At 35.8% G+C, this 21,219-nt stretch overlaps 1 protein-coding gene across 3 annotated transcripts; it reads left to right on the plus strand.

Annotated features, from left to right (window-relative positions):
• The first annotated feature begins 9,546 nt into the window (after positions 1-9,546).
• On the plus strand, positions 9,547-20,324 carry LOC136219439 (protein BLISTER). Of its 3 annotated transcripts, none has more exons than XM_066006848.1 (14): positions 9,547-9,697; positions 9,829-10,013; positions 10,981-11,584; positions 11,733-12,292; positions 13,149-13,268; positions 13,721-13,786; positions 15,317-15,427; positions 16,117-16,193; positions 16,791-16,858; positions 17,484-17,597; positions 18,260-18,438; positions 18,588-18,656; positions 19,404-19,559; positions 19,904-20,324. In XM_066006848.1, the coding sequence occupies exons 2-14, from the start codon at positions 9,948-9,950 to the stop codon at positions 19,982-19,984; spliced, it is 2,271 nt and encodes a 756-aa protein (XP_065862920.1). In that variant the 5' UTR covers positions 9,547-9,697; positions 9,829-9,947; the 3' UTR covers positions 19,985-20,324. The 3 variants fall into 3 exon arrangements, with proteins under 3 accessions (XP_065862920.1, XP_065862921.1, XP_065862919.1); XM_066006849.1 differs by having other exon boundaries at positions 9,556-9,697; positions 9,847-10,013; XM_066006847.1 differs by having other exon boundaries at positions 9,560-10,013.
• The last annotated feature ends 895 nt before the right edge of the window (positions 20,325-21,219 follow it).

A 21,219-nucleotide genomic window follows, 5' to 3' on the forward strand; every position in this document is an offset into this window, starting at 1 on the left:
GAAATAGGTCAAGAAAAAGGCCCGAGCCACGCCTATAAATAGGATTTTTCCAATGTAATTAGGTATCTTTTATCTTTTGTAATTTTCTTTGCTTTTCATCTTGAGAAATCCTCTCCACCTCCTCCATATCCTTCAAACCTCCATTGAAGACACCTCCGAAGCTCCGCTCACCGAGGATTACTCAAGCTCCATCCTTAAGTCCTAGGAAGACGCCTGCATTGGTAGACAGGTTCCCTGAAAGGGATTTTTCTTCTTTTATATTCTGTCTAGCCTCTGATCCATGTTATGAATCCTAGGCTTATTGTATCTTCGTGACAATACTTTCATCTTTGATATATATTATAGTTTTTGTTCATTCAATTGTTTTAATGCTTTAATCTTTGTCTTACGCTTTGTCTGATTGGTTTAACTCATTCGATAATCCCAAAATTAAGTTGGCACATATTGCGAGCTGAATCTGACCTAGTCAGTGCCTATAGGATTGACGATCCTATAGAAGATTAAGCCCAAATTGCTGAGCCTTAGAGCTAGTTTCGGCCTTACAAGGGAATCACGAACTAGGGACTTTAGGAGGATAGGTCGGGTTAATCGCCTCGGACACAAGTGACTTAGATTTAATTCAATTGCTTAAACAATCTATTCTCATTATCATCGTATCCCTTCATGTTCCTTCGGATAATTGCTTTGGTAAAAGATCACTTAGGAGTAGTTTAACTTAATTAGGGGTAGAGTAACTTAATTAGGCGTAGAATAACTTAGTTAGAATCAGATAACTTAGCTAGGAGTAGTATAATCCAACCTAGGAGTAGATTAACTTAAGAAAAACCAACTCAAAACCCTCTAAGCCTAGATAACACCTGAAACCAAGTAACTCGATACTTGCAGAAATAAATCCTGTGGACGATACTTGGACTTTCCAGAATTTTATTACTTGATAATGACGGGGTACACTTATCCCTTAGTGAGTCTCGCGGTGCGACTGCCGTGAGGCGCATCAGGTACTCAGTCGGATAGAGCTGCAACTCAACCTCGAGTTTTTGCTATGACTCCACAAGAAGCTGCTGCATCTGCAGAAGTTATCACTGGTACGATTTCTTTATTTGGAAAAGATGCTTATGTGCTTATTAATCCTAGTGCTACGCATTCCTTTGTGTCGCCTTTATTTATGTCTGATGTAATGTGGGAGTCGAAATTGATGCCTGAATGTTTAATTGTTAGCATGTCTATGGGAGAATCTTTAGTATGTACATATGTCTATCCTAATTGTGAAGTAAAATTAGGAGAGTCCTTTATACATGCGGATTTGGTGCCTTTAATGGTTCAAACATTTGATGTGATATTAGGCATGGATTCATTATCTAAGTGTCAAGCCTTGGTAGACTGTTGTAGGAAGAAAGTTAATCTGTTATTAGCTAATGGGGAAAAATATGTGTTTCAAGGCGAGAGAGGTGTACATAGAAATATAGTCTCTGTTATGACAGCTTTGAAAATGTTAAGGAAGGGGTGTGAATCTTTTTTAGCATATGTGATAGACAGCAGGGAAAAACCTCCTAAATTAGAAGATGTGCCAATTGTGAATGAATATCCAGATGTGTTCCCAAATGAGATACCAGGGTTACCACCAGAAAGAGAAGTCGAGTTTGCAATTGACTTACAGCCAGGTACTGCTCCTATATCCCTAGCACCATATAGAATGGCACCGGCAGAAATGAAAGAATTAAAAATACAGTTGCAAGAGTTGTTAGATAAGGGATATATACGACCTAGTGTGTCATCCTATATACGACCTAGTGTGTCACCCTGGGGAGCTCCGGTGTTGTTTGTGAAGAAAAAAGATGGAACAATGCGGTTGTGTATAGATTACCGTCAGTTGAATAAGGTTACAATCCGTAACAAGTATCCGTTGCCTAGAATCGATGATTTGTTTGATCAGCTGCAAGGGGCAATAATATTTTCAAAAATTGATCTGAGAACCGGATATCATCGGTTGAAGATCAGAGAAGGAGATGTTCAGAAAACAGCTTTCAGAACTCGATATGGGCATTATGAGTTTTTGGTAATGCTATTCGGGTTAACTAATGCACCTGCTGCATTTATGGATCTGATGAATCGAATATTTAAACCTTACTTAGATACATTTGTAATTGTGTTTATTGATGATATTCTTGTGTATTCTAAGAGTAAGGAAGACCACAGCAAGCATTTGAGGACAGTTTTGCAGATTCTGAGAGAGAAGCAGTTGTATGCCAAATTTAGTAAATCTGAGTTTTGGCTTGATGAAATTATGTTCTTGGGGCATGTGGTATCAGCTAAGGGAATTCTAGTGGATCCTAAGAAAGTTGAGGCTGTAGCTAACTGGAAAGCACCGTCGAATGTACATAAAGTGCGTAGTTTTCTGGGGTTATCAGGGTATTACAGAAGGTTTGTGAATGGATTCTCACTTATAGCTTCTCCAATGACGCAGTTGCTGAGAAAGGGAGTAAAATTCAAGTGGACACCCGAGTGTCAGAACAGTTTTGATACTTTGAAGTCAAGACTGATTAGTGCTCCAGTGTTGACACTACCTATAGTGGGTGAAGGGTATACAATATATAGTGATGCTTCAAGGCAAGGTCTTGGAATTGTGTTGATGCAGAATGATAAAGTAATTGCTTATGCATCACGACAGTTAAGACAACATGAATTGAATTACCCAACACATGATCTTGAATTAGCTGCTGTTGTGTTCGCTTTGAAGATTTGGAGACACTATCTTTACGGTGAGAAATGTCGCATTTTCACTGATCACAAGAGTTTGAAGTACATAATGAGTCAGAAGGAATTAAATTTGAGGCAAAGAAGATGGATTGAGCTACTGAAAGATTATGATCTGACAATTGAATATCATCCGGGTAAAGCTAATGTTGTAGCTGATGCTTTGAGTCGCAAGAATGTTGGACGTTTGAGTTATATTAAATCTGTAAAATTGCCTTTGTTACTTCAAATGAGGGCTTTGAATGTAGAGTTGAATTGTGAAAATGAAGGAGTGTTATGTGCAATGTTGAAAGTGAGACCAATTCTTAGGGATAGAATCAGAGAAGCTCAGAGTCAAGATAAGTTCTTGGAGCGGATTAAAGATGAAGTTGTGCAAGGAAAGTGTACTGATTACAAGATTTCAATAGATGGTATGCTAATGTTTGGAGATAGAATGTGTGTTCCAAATATTAGTGATATTAAGAAGGAGATATTAGAAGAAGCTCATGATTCCCCCTATGCAATGCATCCTGGGAGTACAAAGATGTACAGAAACCTTCATGATCATTTTTGGTGGAAATGGATGAAAAGAGAAATAGCTGAATATGTGAGCAAATGTTTGAGTTGCCAACAAGTCAAAGCCGAACATCAACGACCTGCTGGTACTTTGCAACCGCTTCCTATTCCAGAATGGAAGTGGGAGCACATTACAATGGACTTTGTCAGTGGATTGCCTCGTACACAACATGGTAATGATGCTATATGGGTAATTGTAGATAGATTGACGAAATCAGCCCATTTTCTGCCAGTGAAGGTAACTTTCTCGTTAGAAAAGTTGGCACAGTTGTATGTCAAAGAAATTGTGAGACTTCATGGTGTGCCAGTTTCTATTGTGTCTGATAGAGATCCTCGTTTTATATTAAGATTTTGGCCTAGTTTTCAAGATGCATTGGGAACTAAATTGAACTTCAGTACTGCCTTCCATCCACAGTCAGATGGTCAAAGTGAACGTACAATTCAAACTTTGGAGGATATGTTAAGAGCTAGTATTCTAAATCTCCAAAGTAGCTGGGACGTGCATTTGCCTTTAATGGAGTTTGCATATAATAACAGTTATCAGTCTAGTATTGATATGGCACCTTATGAGGCATTGTATGGAAGAAGGTGTAGGACTCCGTTATGTTGGTCTGAAGTGGGTGAAAGACAGCTATTGGGGCCTGAGATAGTGCAATTGACGACTGAAAAGGTACAAATTATCCAGCAGAAACTGAAAGAAGCTCAAGACAGACAAAAGAGTTATGCAGATTTAAAACGTAGACCGATTGAGTACAGTGTGGGAGATAAAGTATTTCTGAAAGTATCACCGTGGAAGGGTTTACTCCGATTTGGCAAGAAAGGAAAATTGAGCCCTAGATTCATTGGTCCGTGTGAAATTGTGGAAAGAATTGGACCTGTTGCATATCGTTTGAAGTTGCCTCAAAATCTTTCAAACATTCATGATGTTTTTCACGTGTCAATGTTGCGGAGGTATAGAAGTGATCCAAATCACATTATCCAGGAGCAACCAATCGAACTTTCAGAGGATTTGACTTATAAAGAAGAACCAGTAGCAATCTTGGCTAGAGAGGAAAAAGTGTTAAGGAATAAAACAGTACCACTGGTGAAAGTATTGTGGCACAGACATTCTCGGGATGAAGCAACTTGGGAAAGAGAAGCGGATATGAAACACCAATACCCTCATTTGTTCACTTCTTCGGGTAAGTAAAATTTCGAGGATGAAATTCTCTAAGGTGGGGAGAATTGTCACGTCCGTGCCCTTAAATTTTATTTATTATACCCCAAACCCTAAGTTATATTAGATTCGTTATAGGATTGGTCGATTAATTGGGTGTTACGGGTATAGTTTTGAGGGTAATTGCACATTTTTATAACAATTATAAGTTTAGGGTAAGTTTTAAAAGAAATTAGATTTTTAGAGGACCAAAAAGACTAATTAACCACTTAATTCAACGCCTATATATAGCCTTATTGAGAATTGAAAATCATTTGGATCAATTCATCCTTTTACATTGTTCTTCCTCCTCCACTCTCTCTCTCCATTCTCCTCCACCTTCCACCACCACCAAAAACAGGGCAGCTCCACCGTTTTGGGTGTTTCTGGAGATCTAACCGTCCAAATGATCTCAAATTTTAACTAGAGAGTCTAGACATATAGAAGCAACTTCTGACTGGAGGGATTTTGATTTGGAGGTGTCAGAAGAGAATACGGGCTAGGCAGATTTTGAGACAAATTTAGGGTTTTGTGGTGTTAATCTCAAATTTAGGCTAAAGTAAGTAACTATCAACTAGTTTTTGGTTTGCATGTATAAATATATGTATATTAAGCTATAAATCTCCATGAATTTGTCTCTTAAGGGTTTTCTTAGAAATTATTTGAGTATTGGTTGTTGATTTGAGATTGTGTTCAAGTTTGAAGGAAATGAGTTCACAATGGTAATTTTGAACTATTTTGATGTTGAATTGGTTTTACCTTGATGTTGAATTGGTTTTACCTTGATGTTGAATTGGTTCTTCCTAAGATTTTGATTATTATTTAGTTCAATTTATATTGAATTGGTTTTCTTAAGGGATATTTAGTTCAATTGATGTTGATTTGAATTTCTTTAAGAGTTTTAATGTTATTTTGGTTCAATTAGTGTTCAAATTGGAATTTGGTTCAATTAGTGTTCAATTGGAATTCTTTAAGGGTTTTAATGTTATTTTGGTTCAATTAGTGTTCAAATTGGAATTTGGTTCAATTAGTGTTCAATTGGAATTCTTTAAGGGTTTTAATGTTATTTTGGTTCAATTAGTGTTCAATTGGATTTCTTTAAGGGTTTTAATGATATTTTGGATTTCTTCAGGGTTCAATTGCTATTTTGATTCAGTAAATGTTGGATTTCGATTTATTGATGATTGTAGTAAAGTTGGATCTATTTGATGAAATTGAAGTTTGGTTGGATTTTGGGTAAAGTTTGTATCCATCAAGAGTAGTCCGGACGGGTGGTTTGATATTTGAAGACCATGTTCAGTGAGGAACATGGCCTGTGTACACAGTCTAAAGACCTAGTCGGGTATTGGCAGCGAAGTGTTGGGTAAGACCAATACCGGATTATGCATGGTTAAAGAGACGTCTCGATTATGTTTACGTGTTGTGGATCGATTTACGAGGGGATACTCGGTGATGGATACGATATTGAATTTGATTCGAACTTTGGTTTTTAGTAAATGTTTATATAAGAATCGTTGTGTTTTGATTAAATTTGATTTGAGGTTATTGATTAACATTCTATTTAAATTTGATGTTATTTACAAGTTAATAAGTTTAAGGTTTGGTTTGGTTAAATGTTTTCACAAATGTATACATATAGCTATTTTACGTAAAAACTAGTTTTTATAGTTGATAGTTGCTTACTGAGATTTTTGTCTCATATTTTCAAATGTTTTAATGTTTTTAGGTGAAGAAGTACGAGGTACTGAGGGAAGTGTTCGACACTAGGGCGAGGATTGGATACGGCCACGATTGTCCAAGTCGTCTTCTAGGGTATTGCATACCATTTTGTACATGTAGATATAGGCGTTTTTTTGTGCTTGTGAATATGTAGGAACTTACGTCGCCTATTTTGAATCGAATATAAAGTTGTGGTATGCCGGATTTTTGTTTGAATGTCCAAGTATGGTGTTAATTTGTGAGATTAGGCAAATTAAAAGTTAACAAGTTAGAATTGGAGTAATTTTCTATGTTTCGAACTCGTGTTGGTAAAACACACGAGAAAAGGATTCGAAATTGGAAATTATAAATGATTTCGACCTTTTACAAATGTAAAAGTATATGTAGAAAATGTTTTTAAGTTCAAACATGATTTGTAATTCTTAACATTTGATTGTGAGATGTTACTTCTGACTCGTTCACGTCTGTGGTAACGTCTCACTGTCATATTCGATTCTATTTTGGATCGGGTTTGACATCAAAAGTTGAGGATAAAATGGCTTTGCTTTAGCAACAAAAATACATTTTTTTTTCACAAATTGAATTTAATTAGACACCATAGAAACAAAATTGAGGGCCTAAAGGATGAAAATGGTGTTTGGATTTGCGAGAAAAGCAAGCTTTAGTCTATGATTCTCAATTACTTCCATCATCTATACGCTATTTGCGATTTTGTCCTACTCTCACTACTAAGAACTCCTTCCCCCCTCTTGACTTGTCAAACAATATGGACTTCACTTAGCCATTCGATATAGTTGAGGTTCATCGTGCCATTTTTAGTATAGCTCCCTATAAAGCCCCAGGGCTAGATGGTTTCCATGCTTTATTATTTCAACAATTGTGGAGTAAGGTTGGAATACAAATTTGTGATTTTGTTTACAATGTTCTTAATTCGGGAATCATGTCGAACCTTGGAATGAGACCAGTATTACTATTATTCCCAAGGTTGTGGTGCCGGAAACTTCTTCTTAATTTCACCCGATCACCCTTTGTAATGTGCTTTATAAAATTGTCACCAAATGTATTGTTAACAGGCTTAGGCTTTATCTTAGAAACATTGTGAGCCCGATTCAATCTAGTTTCATCTTGGGACGATAAATCACTCACAATATCATTCTCTTGTAAGAAACTATTCATACTATGCGGACTAGAACATGTAGGCAAGGTTGGATGGTCATGAAGCTAGACCTTGAGAAGGCTTATGATCAGACCAGTTGGCAGGGCCGATCCTGAGATTTTAGAGGCCCGGGGGCGAATTACCAAATGAGACCCTAATAAATAAGCAGAAATAAAAAAATAAGTAGAAAAGTAAATTGTATAAAAGAAGATTACTTAAAAATGACATTTTTCTTGTTACATTTAATAAAATATCTAATAAAAACATTTTATATTGCTTTAAGCATCCAATTTCTTATACAAAATGATATCTATGAGCATTTCTAGAAGTAAATTTCTTAAATTTAATAAATTATGAAATAGTTCTAATAGATTCTATGCTCTTTACGATACAAAGCATGATAACGGAAAAGTGAAAAAACAAATTTGAAAATCACATCATTTAACGAGGTTTAGCACCTAAGTTCTTGAAATTGGAAGATTTTGATACGTTTTTCCGAAACTTCTTTTGATGACCGAGTCAATCAGAATCTGATAGAGTTTCTCAAAGACAGCAAAAAAGGCTATTAGTAATTGGAAGTTTCACAGTGAGGTGATTAGAAAACAAATTAATTATATAATTGATGAATTGAGAAGATGAACTGCGGATGTAGGATAATATTACTGTTTAATATTCTTTGGGATTGAAGTGTGATTAAAAAAGGGAGAGATAAATTATAAATTTTTGTTGGAATTGATAGGTGGGAAAGATAATTATAGAAATACTTTGAGATAAATAAGGAATTGATGCCCAAAGTTTTTATTAGGAAATTTGGAAAGAATCCGAGATAAATTAGGGAATTTAGAAAGACTATTTAATAACTGATGCTAACATTTTTTATTTGGAAAAACTAATTTGGAAAGAATCTGAAGTCAACGTTTTTAATCAACTATAATTTTTTTTTTGAATTTAATCAAGTATAATTTAAGAGGGCGAGACTTGGCGCAACGGTAAACGTTGGTGTCGTGTGACCAAGAGGTCACGGGTTCGAGTCTTAGAAGTGGCCTCTTGCCAAATAAATTGGCAGGGAAATGCTTGCCCCCAGTACACCCTTGTGGTGGGACCCCTCCCTGGACCCTCGCTCAGCGGGGACGCGTAGTGCGACCGAGCCGCCCTTTTAATCAAGTATAATTTAATAGGTATTAATACATTACTCTAATGTCTTTTGCATTCGTCATGGCCTTGAAGAAACGCACGATTATATCTTTCGCCACTACAACAATGCTAAAGAGGTTTGACCGTTCTTTGTCCCTTCGAATTTGAGAAGCAATTTTATAATAATTGGTACATCACCTGGTCGATGATTGATATTAGTGTTACAATCACGTACTCTAATGTTCCTTGGTCTCTCGTCTTCTTTATGGTGCTCTGGTGGATGTGGAAGTGGCGCCAATGAGAAAGTTTTCATGGGAACCAATTTGCCTAATTTCAGAGTTTAATTTGCTCTTGCTAAAGCTTATGAGTGTTTGTATGCTCGCGTATTCGATCAAATAATGCTATCCCAAAAGTATTATTTGGATCAAATGGCATCCTCCAGACATTGATTGGGTGAAATTGAATACAAATAAGGCTTGTAAAGGGTAACCCGAGCTATGCTTCTACAGGGGGCTCTTACAGGAAAATAATGGCAATTGGATAAGTGAGTTTGAAGTGAATATTGGTGTTTGCATAATGACTCTTGCTGAGTTATGGGGGCTCTTTTATGGGCTTAATCTAGCTTGGATAAAAGGAGTTCAGAAGCTAATTGTAGAGCTAGATTTTTAGATTATTGCTGGATTCATGAGAAAAAAGGAATCATCCTTATGGTTGGCTCGTTCATCACTGCAGAGACCTTGCTACTAATAGAGAGGGACATTTGGTTTCTGCATACTTACCGTGAGAGAAATAAAACAGTCGATTAGATGGCAAGCTACGCGATGAATGTCTTTTTGGGTTATCACGAGTATGGTGTACCTCTTGTAGGTATCCAGAGTATTCTTTAAGAGGATATAAGTGGATTGGTTTCCAGTAGATTAGCCTTCCTTCCGTAAACAAAAATAAAAAGTAAAAAGATAAAGTTTCCTCAAAAAAAAAAAAAAAAAAAAAAAAGGCCATTTTCGTAAATTCTTAATTCTCGTTTGAAAAAGGCCTGAAATAAACAGCAGAGAAATTCGAGGAGATCTGCCGGGACACCTCAGCTTCCACACGCCTACAGCTCCTCCCTTCTTCCTCTCTCTCTTCCTTCCGATCCGATCGCTCCTCTACTCTGGTCTGTACCATTCCCAAAAGATTTTTTAAAGGTTTCCCCATTTCCTCATATTCAAACTATTTTCAAATTCCTATTCATTTAGGTTACCGTTAAACGTTACGTTTTGGCTTTATTCCACTCCGCTTTCACCTTTCCCTGATCTCGATTCGATTTCAATTTTAGGGCTTTTTTGTCTTACAGTTTGGATTGTGATCGGTGACGGAGTGGAACTATTTTTCTGGTAATGATATAATTGGATGAGATTTGAGGTTTCATTTGTCGGGGATTTGTTAGAGGGTTAAATGGCATCGGCTCAGGTATTACCGAGTTCGCGGAAACAGGAGCATCTTGAAGCCGGGAAACGACGGGTATGACTAATTGTTTCGTTGTTTTTATGGGAAATTGGAATTTGTAGTACGGAAATTTGTAATGACATTGATATTTCAAGATGCATTTCCGTACATATCACGGGTTTTGAATTGAAATTTAGTGCCGGATTCCATCATTATTTTTTGTTATTGCGAATTCATTATTTTCCTGCGTTTGGTTTTGATAGAGAACAGATACGGATAGTGTCGTTATTTTCAGTTGGCACTTAAAATTGGTATTATACGAGCTATTACAATTTAATGAATCATTTTAATGTTGCGAGTTTAGAGGTTATTGAACCATGGTGTCTTCATGTTTTGAGCACAGATTTTAGTTGAGTGCATCCACTATATGTGCTGTAATTAGATGACCATTCTTCTAGAAATTCAAAATTATCTGTTTTGTGTTAGTCGGACTGCAGGCCCAGAGAAACTGAATGATCAAGTTAATCAAGAAAAACTAAAGCTCATCTTTTTAATATTGTTACGTTGAGTGACTGATCCTGAGTGATGTAGTCATCCAAACTTACATGGTGGTACTAGATAGATGTTTGAAGAATGGGCTGTTGTAATAGCAGTCTCATGTGTTAGTTTTAGTAAAACAATATGAGTTTTAAGTTATATTAGAACCTCTGCATCATCATTTATATTCAACATTATCATTTATGATATTCTCAGAAACTTTTTATGACAACAGACATATAAGACCTCTCTTTTTCAGCAGTGTATTATATTGTTCCACTTTAAGGACCATTGTCTAGGTCTTTAATTGATTTCCCATACTTAGTGGCAGCAATTGTTTGTATCATTTCTTTGTATCCACATTATTATATTTAATCTGATTTTTAAGCTTTAGTGAGTAAATATATGAAACATCACTGGAAAGAGTTGTTCCCCTCTTCTAAAATCTTATAGTCTCATTTCAGTTTTCTGGGGCTGTATGTTTTCTCACTCTGTTTTGCTGCAGCTGGAGGAGTTCCGCAAGAAAAAAGCAGCAGACAGAGCCAAAAAATCTGCAGCCACTAGTCAACCTCGTGCTTCTGATGCCAGCTTAGTTCAGAAACAACCTGTTGAGGATGAGCGTGCAAGGCTTACAGATACATTTGGAGCTGGCACATCTGATGGACCTGGAAGAACTGTTGAACCCTTTGATGTAACTGTTAACGATGACCATGTAAATATTACTGCCACCAAAACTGAGCCTCCACTTTTGAAAGTTGCAGATGGAAACCCTTCCTCAACCAGCGATTACAAGAAATCATTTCCAGATTTAGTGCAGATACATACTAATAATCATGACTTTAGTAGATATGATACTCCAGGATTTGCTAGAACAGAAGATGGTAATCATGGCCAGGAATCTGGTGTAATGAGTAATGACTCCAAAACTTACATTGCAAGCCAAAGTGCATTACATTATGTTGCTCCACAATCACAAGAAAATCAAGGATTTGATAGTAGTTCTAGCCAATTGAATCAATTGCATTCAACCAAATACAATAGTTTCTTGAATGATTCTGCATTTACCCCATCTCAAGATTCCTCCTCTCAGTTACAAACTAAGTACAGCAGTACGTTCTACTCCTGCTTTATATGCAACTTGATCTGTCTGGTTTTCCATTTCTACCTGTTTATATAACAAGGTTCTGGGTCTGTACTTCCTTTGATTATTTATTTGGGAAGTAATTAAGCATCTTTATTTGTTTTGGGGCATTGCAGTGGACCATGGTCAACCTAATAACAACTTGAGAGGTTCCAGTCTTCAGGTTGAGCAAGACATGCAGATGAATGGTTCCACGAATTCGTATTTTGGAGAAAGAAATTTTAGTAGCTCCCCTGGTGGTTTTTCTAGTATGTATGGAAAAGTCATGCAAACATCTGAACCCAGTGGTTTTGGTTCAGATGTTAGGAGCTCCTTGAATAATGTTCAACAACTTGAAGGGACATATGAACCTAATTCTCGTAGATCTCGTCCATCCTTCCTTGATTCTCTTAATGTTTCTAAAGCTTCTTCATGGACTTCTTTCCAGCGCACTGACCAACAGGAGCCATTTATGCCTGGTTACCTAAATTCAAATGGCATGGATGGTCTAGGATCAACTACCTTGGGGAGTCAACCAGTGGAGACTGGTGTTGGAGGACAACGTGCAATGCCATTCTCAGTAAACGCTAGTAATGGGGTTGATCTTATGGCACCAGGAGGTGCTGGGAATGGCTTGATGAGAGAGCATGGGTTCCATTCATCTAAAAACAATGAAGATTTTTCTGCTCTTGAACAGGTACTCAATCTGTTATTGAAGTGTTTACATGGTTCTGTGTTTTTTTTTTTTGGTTTGCCATTACATAAGCTTTCGTCAATGTTGTTAAAAGTTAAATTTCATAACTAATTAATATAGTGATTATAGTTTAGCATTAAAATGATGAGATGCAGGGTTTTATATTTCAAATATCGTCTTTAGAATTTTTCCCCTTTTCTGTCAGAACAGTACTGCGGATGCCTTAGGATATAACAAAAATCATTGAACATTACGCTTTCGATCACCAGGTTACTGGCCTCTCTAGTAACACCCAGCCCAAAGAATTGAGTAAAAGGTGATTTAGCAATCCCAAAGTTTTTTTGTTGAAAAATAATAATATAATCTTTACAATATCAAAGATTTTCCATGAAAAAGGATGGGGTCATTGGCATGTAAGTGCACTCTGCTTTTACCATTACCATGGAGGTTAACTTCTTAATAAGACATCATGTTTTGGTGGTATAGCTGCATGGCTTCTGTGATTTCACCTAAGCTATGTTAGTTTTGGGTATGCAAGTGTTTATTGAGCATTGTTCGTCCTGCTTAACTGAAGTTCTTATTGTGATTAAGGCAATACCTTGACATCATATATTGGTTCTTCAGCATTCCTGTTGCTATGTTCATCATCTGTGCTATGCAGAAGAGCTTCAAAGCCTAGATTTTTTTCTTTCATAAAGTCAATTTGAGTAGTATTCTTTTGGAGTATTAACACTTCTTTTGTGGTGAATTAGACCAAGCAAAACTGCACTTTCTTTGATGGATATTGATTTCTGCTTGTTTGACTTTGCATGTCTGTCATTTCTCTTTTCTTTTAAAATTCGTTGGTCTTGTTGTACAGCATATTGAGGACTTGACACAAGAAAAATTCTCTTTGCAAAGAGCCCTTGAAGCTTCTCGTGCGTTGGCAGAGTCTTTGGCTGCTGAAAATTCATCGTTGACTGATAATTATAACCAACAGGTAGTCTTATGAAATGTGGTTCATATATAAATTTATTTATTTACCTTGTAACCATTCCTATGATTATGGAAGACAAATCTATAACCATTTAGATTAAATTTTATTTAGGGATGAGATATATATAGTAAATCCTACTCCGATTTTTCCTTGCTTTGTTTTTGTTTTGTTTGATTAGGTGACTTACTAATTTACTATATTCATGTTGTGGTCTTGGTCTGACATGATTATGAATCCTTTGTCCCATAGGGGTTGCCTAATTCCTAACTGTTGCAATAAAATAAGGATGCAATTACCATAGGCTTATGGGTTTTTTGGTATTTATGATAGCGTCTTGTATTTGCACTATACTTTTCTTGGTTTTCTATTTATTCAGGTTTGTTTGATCACATTTGATTTGTTTCTTTTATGTAGTTATGTTTACTTACTATTTTTGACATTTTTTTTTTCAACAGAGAAGCTTTGTCAACCAACTAAAATCCGATATGGAGCACTTGCAACAAGAAATCAATGCCCATTTGGTCAGTAATAATTTTTTACCCGCTTTCTATATTGTTGTTATGTGTTAATCTTGGTATGTTGAGGGCTGTGCACTTCAGTGCATGCTTGCAGAAAGATATTTAGATTCTTTTTTGTTGTGTATTTGGCTAATTCAGTAATCAAAACTTGCGATGTTGACTTTTTCCCTGTCGTTTACATTTTATCTAAAATTGTTTTGGAGCATCTGAAGTTCAATAACCTCGTGGTTACAGCCATGATTGGCTAACCTCTGACACGTTTTTAGCCTCATCTTAGTGAAGCATAACTCTTCAATGAACAATGCCAATTGATGGGGAATTTTGTTCTTTTTCTGTTCTGGTAGGATTTTCTGAAGTGCTGGAAAAGCAAAACACAACACAAACTCCAATAAACATGTTCATCCATGTTTGGTTGTTGTTCCCATTGTGTCATCTATGGACTAAACTATCATTAGTTTCAAACATGAGAAGGAAAAAAAAAGTAAAAAAAAAAAAAGAATAAGCTAATTGTGAGAGAAAATTCTTTCATTGGATTTCTTTACAAATTGGACTGAAAAGGGAGTACGTCTACCACCTGTGCCAGTAATTGTTTGGCTACCTGTTTCTTCACTGAAACTGTTGCTTATTAATATCGCTTGAAGCTGAAAGAGATTTACACTTGTTGGATTTTGTCACATTATTTGAGCTCAATAGCAGGGTGACATGTATTTATTCTTCCTCAAATTGTTGTGGATGAATATGTTGGTGCACATTGCTGATCATAGTAACTAATTAGGAATATTGATGTTAATATCACCAAACCTATTGAGATAAACCAGATGAGACTAATATTTGTGTAAGCTATAGACAGCATTTGTGCACAAGAGCTTGGTGCATGATGCACTTGCTCACTCGTAACTAATTTCCAAGGGATATTCACCTAGAATGCAAATTCATGTGCTCTGCTGTACAATACAGTGTTTGGAATGGATCATACAATTGAAAAAGTTTGGAGTTTTTGGATAACTAAGTCAAGGTGTGGGATCGCCTAAGAATTCCGACAATTTGAAGTTCAGCCAAGACAGACCCAGAAATTTGTTAAAATTGAAGTGATTTAAACAAACAGTCAAATAAAAAAACTTGTATGACCATTATATAAAGGAAGATCAACTGAAACTTGTGAAAGAATTTATTGGAAGTGAATATCTTACATTGAATTGTTCCGTCATTTGTACTTGCTGTACAATATATGACAAGTGTATGTTGTTTTGTTGTCAATATTTTATCCTCATAAGCTCACTTGTTCAGTGTTTGGTTAAGGGATTACCTGGATTATATCTGTACTTCAAGGTTGTTAGATTATATTGGGTAAAGTTTTGTAATCTGTGATGTGTAATATTTGTTCTTCCGACAAGAGATGATTGTTCTGTGGTTACTGTTTTGCTTCCATATTTTTTTTTCTCCATCTCCCCAATTTCAATGCTCAATGAATATTTCTTGCATTTCAAATATGCCGTGTCTTTCATTGTTGTGTGTGCAAATTTATGTTTTCAGGTGGAACTCGAGTCTGTAAAAATGGAATACGCAAATGCGAAACTCGAGTGTAATGCTGCTGATGAACGATCCAAGATATTGGCTTCAGAGGTTATTGGTTTGGAAGAAAAGGTAGTGAATTTTCTTTGTATACTTGGTCTCTATTCTGTTCACTTCACTGCCTTTTTTTTTTCTATAGCAGTTCTATTTTGATGTTTCCCTTTTCCTTAGAACTCCTTATGGACTTTCTGTATTTTGAGGTTAGGTTGAATGATACGATATTTAATGGATCTTCTGTGTAATGTTCTAGTTAAATGTCAAATTATTAAATTTGGTCCTTGTTTTCTTTATCTGAATTTGGGTGTATGAACACCATCATTAACTTGGTCCCTTCCTATCAATTTATGAAATTTTATGTCCCAGTTTATGGGTTTAATACTGCATCTTTTTAAGGAAAAATTCAATAGTTTGTCATTTAACTTTTATGAATATATTTTTCATGTCATATGCAATTTTGTTGTGATATGTATGATATGCCTCACTAGATGATTTAATTTATGTTCAGTTCTTCTATTTTCATTTTTACTATATCTTATTATGTATCACTCTTATTTCATATAATTTACCTGTACTCGCTAAAATTTGTCACAAGTTATCCAATTAATATCAGATAAAGCAATTTGAACTAGGACTATTCGGCTTTTGTTTTGTTTTCTTGGCCCCTTTACCAATGTTAATAGAAATACAACAAAAATATTGTGACATTTTGACCTTGGTTAATACTTTTTCCTTGCTTCAACTTGTGCAACTAATATATGTAGGCTCTCAGACTAAGGTCCAATGAACTAAAGCTAGGGAGGCAATTGGAGAATTCACATGCTGAACTTGCCTCATACAAGTATGTTTTCTTTTTCTTGTTTTTATTTCACTGAAAGGGAAGTTTTTGCAGTGTCCTTTTTCTTTGGCTTAAATTGATTTTCTAGTACTGTTACATCGTCTTTGTGATATTATATGCACACAGGTACAATAAATTGAAAATAGAAGTTTTCTTTGGGTGCTATTGTAATGCCTTTGGTTATAGGAGCCTGAGAGCATCTTCAAAGCTGGGTTTGATTGCTTTCTGGGTAAAACATCCAAATGGGTGCTTGGGTAAAATTATCTGCAACAACAGCCTTATGGAAAACATGCAAAAAAGCATTTTGTTTAATTGCACATGCTTGGTTTACCTGAAGTGTGCAAGGACAATCCATAATGTTGAAGTTTATCTAGGTTGCCTCTAGGCTATACATATGTTTGTATACTGGCACTATTATTAGGTATTGCTTTCGATTCAGTAGATGCAAAGTGGTTCTTCGTTTTTTATGTATTGCTTTAGCAGTATTTTGCAGCAGTCCTGTGTTATGTTTTGAATAGCATAGGTTCTTTTGGCAATGGAGTTCGGTGTTCCAAGTCTTCGGACATTTGGCTGAAATTAACATCACATTAAATTTTTCAGGAAGAAAATGTCCAGCCTGGAGAAAGACCGTCAGGACTTGCAATCAACAATTGATGCTCTTCAAGAAGGTATGGTTTAACACGAATGATCCTCTCTCACATCATAGTAAAACCATGAACTAGAGGATATAATATTGGTGTGTGGTTGGGACGAGGGCCATGTGTATGCACTTCCATCTGTATTTATGCATGTTATCATGCTGAACTTTGGGCTCTCCATTTACTGCCTAAATTCTTTATGAATACTGTAAATGGCATTCAATTCTGGTGAGGTTGCACGGCATTTAATTTTCAAGAATATGAAATACACCACACTTTGATGGGTTCTTAGATTTAATCATCCACCTGCTCTCTCCTTCCATTCATGGTCCGTTCGGCATTCATCTCTACATGATAGTTCTCTTGGTTCTGGTTAAGAGATTGTTTGCTTCAGGAGGCCTGCACCCATCCCCATTTATAATAATAAATGTCGGTGGTTTATAATAACTTTTTAAGAACTAAATGCTTATGAACATATCAATCCAAATAAATCTTCAGAACTGGTTTCTCATGTCCCAAAAAGCCGGATGTGTTTGCTTCAGGGCTATGTCTTCAATCAGTTGAAAATAACAAATGAAAAGATTAGTTATTTATTGATGGTTCTTACATATTTTGTTTCATTATTTGCCGACTCATTGTAATTTTCATGATACAGAGAAAAAACTATTGCAATCCAAGTTACGGACAGCTTCAGAAAGTGGGAAGTCTATTGATCTTGACAAGAGTGCCAGTTCTAAAAAGGATATGTCAACTTCTACAGAAGATTTAGGTAGAATTTTCTGTATAATGATGTTTTCTCTGGCTAGTATATTCATGTTTCACGCAAAATTTGGCTACCTTATTAGGTGGGAAAAAATTTCGGGCTTGTCCCTTTGACTTCCTAGCTCAAAGTTTAGTCCAAAGAATATACTTGAATCAGGTCAAGGTTGGTGCTAAAGTTTGGGTTTCACATTTCTTTGTGCATAAAAATAACTGTTCTCTATGGGATAGCATTTGTGCATATGATTGTCATGAAATGCTTGGACTTCTGAACGAAGTTTTCTTGCCACAAATAATTTTTAGTCTTAGTCTGTAATTAGCTGAGATACTCAAGCTAGGTATGCTGCAACTAGTGGTCCTTGTAACTTAATTGTAATGGATGGTGGTCTCCATTCTTGTGAAGTTGTGCATTAATTATTGGGAAACCTATGTTCTATGTTGTATTTTTGAATGAACTAATAAGTGCAGTTTGCTCACTAGGTCCCGTTGAGTTTTTATTTATTTTGGATTCTAATGAAATTGAGGTTTCAAATAAAGAGTAATTCTTTATGGTGCTGCACTGGCTTCTAAATGTTTTTTGTTCTTTAAAGTCAGGATGTCGACGCTTCTTTTTCATTCTTTTTTTTAGTTCTAAATAATGGTTTCTTATTTTTGATCTTACTCAAATTGCAGATATCAATCCAGATCCTTCTACTCAGGGAACCTCTGATGCTGAGTCTCTTACTGGAAATGATTCTCGGAGTACTCACATGCTACCTGATAATGGATTGTCAAATCTTGGAGTTTCATCTGTGTATATTCCTTCAGATCAGATAAGAATGATTGAAAATATAAATACTCTGATTTCTGAGGTATAGTCCATGGAGTTTACCGTTTCTTCGAATTTTGTGTTTCTCCTTACATATTTTCTTATTTTCCATTCTTTTTGTATATGAGAATTAAAGAACAGCTGTTGTGGCTATACCAATATCTGTAGTAAGAATTTGTTATTGTGATGCAGTTAGCATTGGAAAAGGAAGAGTTGATACAAGCTCTAGCTTCCGAGTCATCTCAATGTTTGAGACTCAAGGTAATTTAAGGTCAAGTGAACTATTGTGCTGAAGTGAGCTAAGATGGTTTTGACTGCAGTGTAAATTTGTTCTTCCATGGAAAATTCAATTGCACTTGTTATGGAGATGGAAAGATCAATTATGTCATTTTGATTCTGCAATTCCATGAACACGAGTAGAATTGCTCCTTACTTCCATCTTAACACTTTCCTGCACATGTTTTTTTTCTTCAATAAATTTCATGTGCTATCTATCATTTAAGAGAATCAAATGGTCGTTGGTTTAAATCCTTTTTCCTCCAATATCTGGAGTAGGTATCAAATAACCTTAGCTACCACCATAACATAAACAAGCTTGACAGAAAATTCGACGTAGAATTGGATATCTGAGTTGGCTGTCCGATGTCCTCTGCATAGTTGAATTTTTTAATAGTGCCATGTATATGTATATATTTTTATTTTTTATTTTATTTTTTAAAGGAAGAATACTTACAAAGATATGTCAATATCTTTTTGTATGCTTTCATCTTCATGCTACATTCTCCAAATTATTCAAGCGTAAGGGAATTCAATAGCGAGAATCAACTTAATATAGTTTATTGTTGTCATATCGTCAAGATATTTGACGAGAATAAGAACACTTAATGTTTGATCATATACGTGGAGAAGTAGAATTTTTGGATAAATCTTTTGCTTTAATATGTTCTCCAGCTTGATTTTATATAAACCAACTGATCAAACACTTTTTTTTGCCTTGGATGAATGAAGGATATAAATAATGAGCTGTCACGTAAATTTGAGGCTCAGACCCAAAGGTTAGAGCTTTTGACTGCTCAAAGTATGGTGAATGAGACTGTTCTGGCAAAGGTACCTGAAACTCGTAACACACTGGAGAATACTACATATGCAGATGAGGGTGACGAGGTATGGCATTTTACGCAGACCATTAAATGTTCAGGAGATGACTGAAGTGTATCTTTTCTAAGTTTCTACGGCCAAGTCACATATTGGACTGATTTATTTCTGTTTATGTGTGGATTCATATCCGATAAAAAGTTTTAGTCCCTTACCTGCTTTATCATAAAAGTTGCTTCCAGACCGGATCACGAGTTATAGATAGGGAAATTTATGTTTCATGGCCCTCTTTATCTCCACACTAGGACCTTTCTGTTTATTTGTTTGATTCTATGCACCCACTTGTCTAGAAATAAGTATTCTTGCATCTATGTATTATATGCTAACATGTAAACATACATTTTTCGAAATAGGTGGTGGAAAGGGTTTTGGGTTGGATAATGAAGCTCTTCCCAGGCGGGCCATCAAAACGAAGAACCAGCAAACTTCTTTGAACTTAAAGTCAGGATTGCTCATCAAGAAAGAGATGCTCAGTTCTGCGGTGCTTTCCGCTCTGCTACCCATGTTTTGGGAATGAAGCAGAGGTCGTAATCTGTATATTTTGAGTTAATCATAGCATCCATTCTTTTTGCACTCATTCAAAATGTTCATTTTTAAGTGGGCTTCCAATTGTTCTGAAAATCCTGTTGGTATTTTTTTCTTTTGGATAGATAATAAGTCCCTTGTTGCTCTGTAATTACGTTATACTTGGACAAGTTTTAATTGGACATTTGATGGCTATTGAAGGGATATAAAGAACTGATACGAACAAATATGTATGAACTGTGTTTGTTATTTTGATTGATGTTCGTAACCATGCAGCATTGGCCCTACAAAATCAACCATTCCATTGTAACTTCAGTTTTGTCATTATTTCTTTTCAAATCTTACAAATTGTTGTCGGATCCTACCAGACAGATGAAATGGTCGATACATTTTTAACGTGAAATGTGAGATTCGTGCCCCATTGTCAACTCTACTCATCTCTTGGCCTCGCTTCTTCCCCTTGGCTCCAATTCTTCTTACGAACACACTGTTAGTCTCTCCATACTCGATTAAGAAAATTTTCTAAAATGGAAAGCCTAATCGGGGCAAATTAATAAAGAAGCATGTCTTACAACCATATTAATCTATGGTTAACATTGTTATATTCGAAGTTTTAACTTTTGGTGTACAAGGGATTCAGCTATGTATATGGGATAACTTTTGAACTTTGAATTATATAAAATATTGAAAAAGCATCACAAAGTCTGATATTTTTCATTATTTTAATGTCAATTCCTATTCTTTAATTTTAAATTAAAAATTATTTAATCATCAACTAATTACAGTTACACTATTTGAATTCTGACTGACGTAAATGTTATCAACATCAATCTAGAATGCTGTTCTGGTTGAAAAAATAAAGTCTCTTCTCTGCCTGCCCCAACTCCATGGATGCGACCTGCTGCTGTTGGTTTTCTAACCTGTAATGTGGATACGGGAGTTTTTCAGGAAGCGGGCTACTGCTTGATGGGATTTATTCTACTGAATCGGGAAGGTACCAGCACACACGCCTACCACGGTGCACTTGATGGATTGTTTGACCCAGTTCTGGCGGAAGCAATAGCGCTTAAAGAAGTACTTCCTTAGATCAAGTCGACAGGCTTAAGCAGAGTAGACTTTCAGACTGATTGTCGATTGTTCAAGA

This window comes from Euphorbia lathyris, chromosome 2 (genome assembly GCF_963576675.1).
Source record: "Euphorbia lathyris chromosome 2, ddEupLath1.1, whole genome shotgun sequence".
Taxonomy (NCBI): domain Eukaryota; kingdom Viridiplantae; phylum Streptophyta; class Magnoliopsida; order Malpighiales; family Euphorbiaceae; genus Euphorbia; species Euphorbia lathyris.